The sequence below is a fragment of the Danio rerio genome, chromosome 13, assembly GCF_049306965.1.
Source record: "Danio rerio strain Tuebingen ecotype United States chromosome 13, GRCz12tu, whole genome shotgun sequence".
NCBI classification, from domain to species: Eukaryota; Metazoa; Chordata; class Actinopteri; order Cypriniformes; family Danionidae; genus Danio; species Danio rerio.
The window spans coordinates 51,553,337-51,564,876 of NC_133188.1; the positions used below are offsets into that span (position 1 = coordinate 51,553,337).

Here is an 11,540-nt window from a genome sequence, read left to right on the forward strand (position 1 = left end):
TAGCGTGACAAATACCATTCAAGACCAGATAAACAGTCAATCAGTCACTTACCCTGATACATGCGGTTTCTGCAGCTCGAACTCCTTGGATAACAGTCTGAAGCAGATTCTGTGCGTTTTTCACCAGGATCTCGTCTGAAGACTTGCACCCAGGAGTAACTGCATTAACACTGGAGAGACACCATGCACCCCTCGGGTCACATGACGTTTTTGCTTGTTTAATTTGAGAGTAACATTGTAAATGCATTATCAAATGTGGCAGTGATGTACGGTAGGAAAGAAAGAAACCCTAAAAGGTTAGTTCACCCAAAAATGAAAACTACTTCTTGATTATCAGTTGTCAATTACTCATCCTCATGTTGTTTCAAATCCCTGAGACCTTCGTTCACATTTAGAACACAAATGAAGATATTTTGGGTCAAATCTGAGAGCTCCCTCATCCTTTGCAGCATTCCCAACTCATTCAGAGTCCATAAAAATACCCAAAACAAATTCTCAAAACAGTCAATATGTATTAAGTGGTTCAATCAGGATCATATCAAGCTGCAAGTAAAATATTGTGCGCTGAGGAAACCAGAATAATCACTTTATTCAACAGTTTCTTCTCCACAGTGTCAGTATAGGGTTGCCCCATTCTTTATCTGTGTATATTGATTTCTTTTCATTGTATATTATTTAATTTCTGTAACAAGCCTGAAGACAAGCCCCCTAAAATAATACATTTTAAAGCTTTAAGTTGAAGGTCATTTTGTTTGTAAATGTTATATTTTGGGGGAAAAAGTTTCAAACAGAGGAATTAGCATCCGAAGTATATATACAGTACACGTCAGTGCATAACACTATCATGAATGCACCCCCTATACTGACACTGTTGCAGTCATTATGTTTGTTTTATTTGTGCACAAATGTTCTCTCGTAGCTTGATGATATTCCAATTGAACCACTGTAGAGTTCAAGTTCAGACTGCATGATTTTAGCCTCGATTGTGACTCGCCGACAAGTTTTGAGGAATCGGCGAAAAATGTCTGAAATCACAGGCAAATAGGTGCTCGATTACGTGAGTAACAATCACACATTGTGAACTATCAAAGACGCGATCTGAGAGAATCGCCGATGAGTTCAAATTCAAGCCGTGTGAAATGTGTTCTGATTGAAAATGACATCAGAAATTACCTACAGCCAATGAGAGAGCAGCATCCACTAATATGGGTATCTGCAGGCCAGCAGGAAGTTTATTGAGGGAAAAGCGCTTATTTTCAGTTGATTTGGACCCAAGAAATGGAAGAAAAATTAGTGTAAGTTTGTCAGGAGCACCTGTGTCTGTTTGATGTGTTATCTAAGCAATACCACAACCGGGTCGAAAAAGAAAAAAAAGTTAAAAGAAAAATTGTCAATTCCCTTCAAAACCCAGGTAAGCTAAATAAGTACATATACCCCACTAAAAATTTCTTTTTCATTATGTAGCTAATAACAAAAAACAAATTTATACTGTATAACTTCACATTGTTTCCATTTCACTTCTTGACTGAGTTTGGTTGTGAGACGTAGTTTGCCAGCCGAGACAAAGTTGTTAGCAATTCTCCTATGGTAAAGCCATGCATTGTGAAACCCCTGTCGCTGATCCATCTTGCAGTGTAAATGTACTCTGAGCTGGTATTGAACCAGCAACCTTCCGCATGGGATTCGGTTGCTCTAACAAGGAGGCCTCTAGTGTCTGTGGCTAGAGCACCTTTAGAGGTCAGAGAAGTCAGGTTTACCTGCACAGCACTCACTAGCTGGCCTCCATTACACTCATTCCCCTAAACCTCACTCCCATCCCGGTCACGGCACCAATGTAACCCCGCTGGTTCTACGCCACCCAACCCACTCCGAGCCGGTATCTAACCAGCAACCTTCCGCATGGGAGTCGGTTGCTCTACTAAGGAGGCCAAGACCATGGCCTCTAGCGTCTGTGGCTAGAGCACCTTTAGAGGTCAGAGAAGTCTGGTTTACCTGCACAGCCCCTACTGGTTGGCCTCCGTTACATAAACATATCAGCGATGGAATGCTACCTCATATGTTTATGCAGTGTGAAAACATCCGTGATGTGGCTACTTTAAAAATCATGCAGTCTGAACTCGGCATTATGAACTTTGAATTAGTCGGGACCATTGCTGTGTATGTAGCATTTCATACAAAATATCTTAAATGTGTGTTCTGAAGAAGAATGAAGGTCAAAGTGGTTTGAGTTGTCATGAGGCTGAGTAATTACTGCCAGAATTTTCATTTTTGGGTGAACTAACCGTTTAAGATGCAGCAAGAAAGAAAGAGAGACCTTCCAACAGACCTAAAGAGTTTTGCCATTGATTGTCTCTTACCTTGAAATGATGGTAAGTTGGTTGGAAATGGTAAGAATCTGCTCTGCGATGACGCATAGTTCCTCTGTGCAGTGCTTGTCTAAACAGTGGTCTGCAATGACACGCACAAACTGGGTGATCGACTGACCGCTTGAGATGAGGTCTTTCGCTGATGTAACAAAAGCATCTTTGCTCTAGAAGAGAAACACGTGTGTCAGTATGGGATTCAACTTTTGTGGGAAAAGAAAATGTAAAGGTTTCTGACCTGTATTGGCCCTTTCTTCTTTAGGTACTGAGCCATGTAATAGAGTTTATCTGCCATTTCTTTTGTGACTTTTACTATCTGGTTACCTTGGTCATCCCACTTCTCAGTCTCCCGCTTCAGAAATAAAGACGTGTAAGAGAGAGTGGAATCTACCAATGTATACACTGGACGCCTTGGGCTTCTTGGGGATGTCTCTTCCTGCGGTAGATAAGTTATTTTTTACATTGCTTGTTCTTGGAAAAGCAACTAAAGACTGAACAGACCAACAAAACAACCCGTCAGGTGCAAAGACCTAAAAAAATCCCAAGGTTAAAGTTGCTGCACACCAAGTCTGCACACTCACAAATTAAAAAGACAGAATCGAGATGAAGTGATACAAGCAGTTTACAGAACAAGGCAAATGTTTTAGTCGTGGCATATTTGATGATTTAAAAATGTTCAATATTTATTTAGTTCAAATTGTTCATGGTTTCATTTGCTTGGTCTGACTCCATAAATGTAGATAGCTGACAGGTAAACCATTGTTGTCTTGGCATTGACAGTAGTCAACTTGATCAAAACATTTGCCTTTATTTGAGTAAATTGCTAATATCACTTCATCTGGCTTTAGTCTTTTTGATTTTTGAGAGCGTAATGACTGTTTTCGGTGACATTACCTAATCTAAAATGACCTACATAATTGTTAGCATCGACAAATTTACCTTGTTTGGTTCCTGATTGGACACGTCTTGGACACTTGGTTTACTTTTAGTGGGTTCTTGATTACTTATGGATATAGGACGTAGTGGTTTCTTTTGTGTGAAACTTGCTGGTGGTCGGGACATGACAAATCCACCAAACTCTTTGCCCTGCAAGCAAAACTTGATCTGTTCTTTTGTGACTTCAAGAATACCATCGACTTTGCAGATTTCTTCAACAAGGTAATGCGCCTTGCTGGACCAACACTGTGACTGAATATCAAGAGTGAGAGTATCTCCAAGAGTTTGTGTCTCTGCTATTAATCTGGCTCTACTCACAATGTCTGACATTTGAAAAGTCAGGTGGTCATTAATAAACCTCAGATTGGACCTCTCCTTTGGGTCTCGAATGAAGTTGAAACAGTCTTCGATGGACTCTGTGGCACTCTTTACATTCTGCATAAGCAATTCTGCAGCACTTTCGAACTGTGCCAGAGTATTTTCAGCTTCCATGTCACTGTATTTTGCTTGTACAGAACATGCCAAAGTAATGGTGTTTCGAATAGCTTTTCCATAATCTTGGTTAACTTTACTCAAGAGGCAAGACAGTGCTTTCATTTTAACCTGAAGTTGTCTCTGAAGCAGCTCTGACTTTGCCAGAATCAGGACACTTGAGATGGACACCGTACCAACCTCTTCAGCAGCCTGTAAATATGAATCTGTAAGTGTCTTTACGTCTTCCTGTAGTTCTCCTAGCAGTTTTACTTTATAGCTGTCTCGACAGTTCAAACAAGACAGTCTTGCAGCTTCTTGTATACGAAGGGAGTTCTCAGAGATTACTGCCAACCATTTCTTTGGTGTCATTTGATGAGCGAATGTCTTACCATCAATTGTAGCAATTCCAACTATCTTATCAAATGAGTTCAACAGTACTTGGATAGACAGTGCCCAAAGCATGCAGAGACCATCAAGCTCATCAGTCTGAGTTGGTCTTGATCCCACAATGTCTGTAAGATTCCTGGTGTTGGTTTGAGATTTTTGCAGTTTGCTTTGCAAAGACATCATACTCTCATGACACTCACCCATCACTTTTATATCCGCTGAAGTCACAAGTTGCACCGCATCAGCACACAAACACATGACCTCATTGAGCTCTTGATTGATGGATTCCAACATAGTGGGTACATAGTTTTGAAACATTGCCTGAATGGCATGGTACCACATCCCTGCAACTGGCAGCAGTATCTTACGAGCATTTTTGATGAGGTCAGAGAATTGGGTACTGTGTTTATAAACACTATCTGTACTCATGGCTGAACTCATGGCTGTTTCCTGTGCTGTCTGGATGAGTAAGGGTGTCAAGGACACAAGTTTGGACCGCAAGCTTTCCACTTCCTCATTATCAGCTGTGTTTATGACACTGGCGGCTTCTCTTGTGGCTTGCGCATAGCTGTTCGAAAGTCCTAGAACTCCACTACAGGCCATATTGAGAGCCTCTACATCTTTACCTTTGGTCATGCAGACAACTTCACACAAAAGTGGCAACAAATCAATATCATGAAGATGTATGTCAGCTTTAGATTCTAGGGCAGGTGTAGTCTGTGCTTCTTCGGAGTTTGACACATCATGCTCGCTTATTATTTGAGCATCCTGATTTACAAAATCTTTGTTGAACTGGCATGCTATTTCTTCATTTGTGGAACTTTGCACGGACAACTCGGATTCAGCTTTATCCGAGACTTCAGTTGATCTTGCGTTTTCTGAAATGGGGATAGCATATGGTGCAGGACTAGCAGATTGGCGGGCTCCTTCCCGGAGTGGGCTAAGCAAATGTGGATGCTGCAAACCATCCAGTCCCTCACGTAGAATGTCAAAGTGTTTAAAGGCTGTTGAGACACTAGTAGAGAGCATCGAGAAAGCCTCACTGCTAAGTCTGGTATTAGAATAGATATCAGTGACACAACATGTCACCTCGGCAGCAGATCCTTCTGCTTGCTTTATCAGAACCAGGAGTCCATTTCGGTAGATTGGATTGTCACTTATACTGACGTGTCTTCTAATAAGCTGGATTACCAAGCTCATGTGACTAATTAGCAAGTTTGCCTGTTTTTTGAGAATCTGCCCATTCTCATTTTTATATGCCTCAATGCACCCTATCCAGTTGCTCTCCATCTCCTGCAGTGCAAGGTAGACAAAATCTTTTATGTTTATTATGCTGCCACAAGCATGCAAAAGTTGCTCTATCTCCTCTGACCATCTCTGATGGACTTCTTTTAGTTTTTCCAAAGCTTCACTTGAACTCAGCTTGCCTTCTTCAAGATTTTGCACGAGCGTTGCAATTGCTTGTCTCAGTCTCATTATGCATCCCCTCGAGTTCTCTAGAGCCTCAAGACTCTTTTCATCACATGCTAAAGCTGAGATGAAGCTAGCCACCTCTGAAATCTTGTCAGCATGAGCTGTAAAAGATCCAAACTGCACCTGAAGTGCCTCCACATCAAGCTCATCTTGCTTATCCTGGATGCTCAAAGTGTGTATTAACTCTTCAACAGGAGTTGAACTGCTGACAAATATGTCCATTACTTGCAACTGTGTTGCCTTTGCCACGGCTTCATCAAGTTTATGGATTTGCTTCAATAGGGAAGCACATGTGTTTGCTAGCTGTTGGTCATCATAGCTTTTCATTTGTTGTGACATCTCAGACCAGACCTGAAGGACTTGTTTGGTGTGTGCAGCAACCTCAAACTGAATATCCCTCTGAGAAGTGTTTGCTACCGCCATGCTGTGGAATACTAAGTCATGAAGCATAATGTCAAAACCACCACCTTTAACAGAACTATGGTTAGAAAGCAATCTTATTAACTTGTTCCGTATTTCAGTGTAGTATCCACATGAGCCCGAAGGACATGGTTCACATTTGCTCTTGAGTGTGGTTATGATGCCATTTACAGTTGAATCCACCTGGTTTAAGATATACTGCTTTGCGCCCTGGGCCTCCTCGCTGTGTGGATGTTTGATGGTCGTGTACATGGCAGTGTGAAGCATGGAAACACATTTCTTCAGGGTTTCTAGAGAGGCCCTCAGATGCTCCTGCTGTTTGTCGTCACGCAATTCCTGAATTCTTTCCGACACCAGGTTGTGAAGAAGCAGCATTGCCTTGGAGTATACTTGAAATGCTTTCAATAAAGATGATATATCAGCTGCAGTTCCTACTTGAGAAAGACACTGCAAGAGCCAGTCAGCAGCTGCAGTGATCTTCCTCACAGTTGCATCATCTTCCACTAGAAGGATCTGTAGAGCCAAAAACAAGTGGAATCTGTTAGTTTTCAATCATGCAGTTCATGTCTGGATGGGGTAAAGCTTGTTCTACAATACTCAAGAGAACTGAGTTTTAATGAGTTTAGGCAGAGGGTTAGGAGTTTGGTCAAAGCCATTCTCTTGAGGTGTTCAGTCCTGTTACCGAAGAGAACCGGACTGGACTCTTACCAACTCCAATAAGCTGCATTCCACTTTATTTTTAGACAAACACTTGTAGACTTTACTGTCGACGTTCCCACCCCCACTGCTATTTTAAAGTGCATTCTACTTTATCAGGTGAACAAGGAAAGCTTATACCATCGATCCCTCAATTTCGACTGTGGGAGCATGTCGGCTTCATATGTCCACTCCAGCACCTTTATGTCCCAAAATGCAATGTAATTGTGACATCACAACCAGGGCCGGCGCGTCCATTAAGGCGACCTAGGTGGCCGCCTAGGGGGGCAGTATAGAGAGGGCGGCGTCCGCGATACCTCCCTTACCACCCGCATCCTCAGTTATGTCCGCGACACCTCCCTCACCACTCATATATACTCATATATATACACCTCAGATATATTCGCGCATAGACGACAGAATAGAGAGGGCGGCGTCAGGGACACCTCCATCAGCAGCAACCGCGTGTCTTCAGTTATATCTGCGCATAGGGCGGCAGAATTAAGGTCCGTGACACCCGCGCGTCCTCAGTTATATCCGCGCATAGGGTGGCAGAATAGAGAGAGCGGTGTCCGCGACACCTCCCTCCCTCCCTACTACAGCACCCGCGCGTCCTCAGTTATATCCGCGTATAGGGCGGCAGAAAAGAGGTCCGCGACACCTCACTTCATTTTCAAAAACTGGTCACTTTCGTTTCCACATTGGGGTTGAGGGCGGCGTGATCGTCCTCTGCCTAGAGCGGCAGTTCAGCTTGCTCCGGCCCTGATCACAACATTGTAAATCCCAAGTGCTTAAGGATTTAAGGCTTTTTATTTAAACCCATTCAGATGCTCCGCCAGAAATGAACACTTGTGCAACTTAATCAATGATGTACATCCGAGTGAACGAGAAAGAGGCATTGGCGAGTGGAGGCCATAAAACATTTGACTGAAATGCAGCCCTTGATGGACTAGTTCTGATGTTTAATTTGGGTAGGGGCTGAATTTGCTGAACAGTGGTCCTACCTTTTTACCGCATGAAAAACAATGTATTTACCTAGGAGACCAGGATTAAATATTTAGTGAAGTTTATTTATAAACAAATTTCAAGAGGATCACGTGCTTATGATTGTTCACAGATGTTCCAACTTTAGCTAATGACTAATTATCCTATCAGACGATCCTTAACTCACTATAAATAACCAGACTTTTCTCATCTCAATATCTTCGTCTTGAAGAAACCCCCCCACCCAACCCTACTTTCCCTCCTTTCAAACAGGCGACACGGTGGCCAGTGATTAGCGCTGTTGCCTCACAGCAAAAATGCCCCTGGTTTAATTCCTTTTCAAACCAGGCGACATTTCTGTGCGGAGTTTTGCTCGTTCTCCCCGTGATCGCGTAGGTTTCCACCGGGTCCTCCGGTTTCCTCCCTCAGTTAAAAAACAAGCACCCTAAATAATCCAAAATATTTTAACCAAACTCTGAGTACACCTTCTCAGCATCCATATCTGATACCTAACTACAATAAGCAGGAGGGGGAGTCATCGAGATCTACCCGAGATCTCTCTCCCGGGACAGCACGCCAAACAAGCTTTATTATCAGCTGTGAATGTGACTTATCAAGTGTGAACTCTTGAAATATAATTTATTTAATGCCTAAAAATGTGTATGCATGGTTGTCATAACAGAACAGCATGGAGGAGAAAGAGAGAGGTGGAGAAAGATGGCGAGTCGCGCACCAAGTGACTTAGTCTCGAAAAAGAACACAACTTCTGCAGTTTAACAGGATTTTAGGTTTTGACTCAACGAGGAGGGAAAGACGTTAAATACGGATGGAAATACCTCAAACCTAAGGTCACATATAGGGTATTCAGTTTCTGAACGATTTAGGCACCAGCCAGCAGTTTGACGACGCTGTCTGAGACTTACATCATAATTTTGTATTATGAACGATAATACTGTATACCAAGGTAAAATAGGGAGATGGTTTGACAGTATCAAAATTTAGGCTAGTCCTGCATTAACATGTATGGTGTGGACTCCCTAGATGTAGAGATAACCTACAGACATCTGAGCCAAGGTTTGTTCTCCATTTCACACTTAGAGTTCACACTTAGATAATGCTCGACTATAATAGCAGGTTTGGCATGCTCTCCTGGGAGAGAAGTCTAAGCTCGGAGATAGATGAGCCCAAAGTTCCCGACTGGTCAATGAGCATTAGGAGGGATACGAGATCAGGTACTTCTCAAGTGCCCCAAATTATGCTTTGGCTAAGATGGTGGTTCTGATTGATTCAGGATATATTTGTCAAGTGCTTGTGACTGTTATTACAATTTGTTTATGTACTTGGTTTTTAGACTGTGGGAGGAAACCGGAGGACCCACACAAACACGGGGAGAACATGCAAACTCTGCGCAGGGAGGGCCGACTGGCTTAATTAGAACTTGAACCTTTGGCCCACCTGTTGCGAGGCAGTAGTGCTAGCCACTGAGCTGCCGTGTCGCCTAATCAAGAATGGGGAGGAGGAAGGAGGAAAGGATGGGGGAGGGGTGGGGGTGGGGTGGTAACGGATCATATCACATGCTCCTCTTGAAATTAGTTTGTGAAACTTCACTTCGTGTTTGAGCGCCACTAAGTGGTGTTTTACTGTAACTTCAGCAGCTCAAGGCACATGAAAAAAAGTTTTTAACGCAGCATGTCAAACCAAAATAAAAATAAGCCTGAGGATTGAAAAGAAAAAGAAAAGACAAGCCTGTTGTTTTGCACAATGACACTCTTTGTTTAGTCGTGAGGCATTAAATGTCATCCCTTTAGGGTCCCATTTGAGATTGGGCCGACTACGTTTGAGGTTGGTGGAAAGTCAGAACCCAACTCCAACACAAAAAGGCATATATACATTTGCAGGATAAAGAAAATCTCAAACTTCTCCATTTAGTGCTTATCTTCCTAACAAAAACCAAAGGTACCTTGACTACACCCAACAGCAGATTTTGAGTGGCCTCAATGAGCTCTTCTCTGTGCTCTATGACCTCTGGCTGAATGCTGAGCTTTTGGGTGGCCAGGAGCACATGTTGACCCGAAACAGTCAGAGATTCCACCAGTGGCTCCATTTCCATCTTCAGGAGATCGTCTTCAGCGTCCACCACCAGTCTGAATGCAAGAATATGAGGTATTACATGAAACTCTGTGCACAGCATCTACACATTTAGAAAACAAACCACAAATTTACCATGAATACCATGAAATTGGATTTTTTAAGTAGCGATGGTACTAAGTTTAAATTATGATTACCAGCATAAATTTATTATTTTTTTTTTCATTACCAGCTGTTTTCTCTTAAGCATGCATGTTGCTTTTTAAAGTTTAGTTTATTATTATTTTTTTACCCTTAAAAGATAACTCATTGAAATACTCATCCGAAATTCCCTGAAGTGTTACTGGGGTTATTACAGGACTTTTAAACTTTTATTAAATATTAAAAATGATTGAAATCAATGAAGGTACCATATATTCTTCACCAAAAAAGACTTTAACACAGCTCTTTTAATTCCAATAATATATGCAATTGTCTGTTTTTGTGAGACAAAGCAACATATATAGTACATATTTAAACCAATTAAATTAGGAGTACCTCAGGGATCTATTTTAGGACCTTTACTTATTACTATTTATATAAATGATTTACCAGCTATACGCATTGATGTCGATTTATTAATGTACGTTGATGATGCTTTGCTTTACACTCATGGAAAAAATCCAACAGAACTTGGTACTAAATTAACAAATGAAATGCAAAATGTTTTCAAATGGTTGCAAAGTTCAAACCTTACTCTAAATGTTGAACAGACTGTATCCATGTGCTTCTCAAATAGGTATAAAGTTGGAAATGTTTTAGAAATTTTTATAAATGGGCAAAGTATTAAAAATGTCACTGAATTCAAATATTTAGGCATCATGTTGGACTCAAACCGTAATTTTAAAACTGATATTAAAAAACTTGCTACCATACTGAGATTTAATCTAAGAAATTTTAAACATATAAGAGATTCCCTGAATTATGAGGCCTCTGGTATGTATTTAAATACTATGATTGTGTTGGATTCTTTACATTTGTTTTACTGTTTAATGAGCTGGTAATTTTTGTGCATTGTCCCTGTTAATTTCATTCATTCATTCATTCATTCATTCATTCATTCATTCAATATATTTACTGTATATACAGTACTAAACATTTACATGCTTTCTGCTCTCTCAGGAAAAATGTGTGCAGCTCACCTTGTTGCTACAGCGGCCATGTTTTTGGAAGCTTTGGTCACGGTTTTAGCTGCATCCTCCAGCCGGGTGAAATCCTCCAGTTCTGTCTGGCTCCCGCACAGCAGGATGAGGTGACACAGGTGAGTGGACAGAGGAGCCACAACCTGCTCTATTGAGCCTGTTTTTATTAAGCCATCCTCCAGTATAGATGCCATCGCTCTTGCACAAGTATTTTCAATGCGTGCGTGTCAATATGCAAATTCAACTAAATGCATCTTAATTTCTAAATGCATTAAAAGTCATGTGCAACTAAATTTGATATTTTTAACAGCGAATATAATAAATAGCCAATTTCAGATCAGCTGGTTTAAAATGAGGTGATGTTCTTTGCTAGTGGATGTATTAAAAATGTACCTGGTGGTGTAGGAGCTGCCTGCAACTGCTCTGCCTGTCACACACTAGCTGCTAATAAATAATGCAGTGCAGACGGCGCAGTTTGTTTGGCTTTCAGATGGCCCTTGGTAACCAAAGTCATTCATCTCAACCTAATTAAAAAGTG

At 41.4% G+C, this 11,540-nt stretch overlaps 1 protein-coding gene across 1 annotated transcript in view; it reads right to left on the reverse strand.

Annotated features, from left to right (window-relative positions):
• The window catches only part of LOC110440166 (uncharacterized), a 14,771-nt gene extending 3,336 nt beyond the window's left edge, over window positions 1-11,435 (reverse strand). Inside the window, exons 1-7 of the mRNA XM_073920333.1 lie at window positions 11,396-11,435; window positions 11,003-11,200; window positions 9,694-9,877; window positions 3,303-6,566; window positions 2,602-2,799; window positions 2,358-2,530; window positions 53-170 (exon numbers count right to left, since the gene is read on the reverse strand). Coding sequence (XP_073776434.1) covers window positions 53-170; window positions 2,358-2,530; window positions 2,602-2,799; window positions 3,303-6,566; window positions 9,694-9,877; window positions 11,003-11,196 — 4,131 coding nt within the window. The 5' untranslated portion in view covers window positions 11,197-11,200; window positions 11,396-11,435. The remainder of the gene's footprint in view (window positions 1-52; window positions 171-2,357; window positions 2,531-2,601; window positions 2,800-3,302; window positions 6,567-9,693; window positions 9,878-11,002; window positions 11,201-11,395) is intronic.
• Window positions 11,436-11,540: the final 105 nt, after the last annotated feature.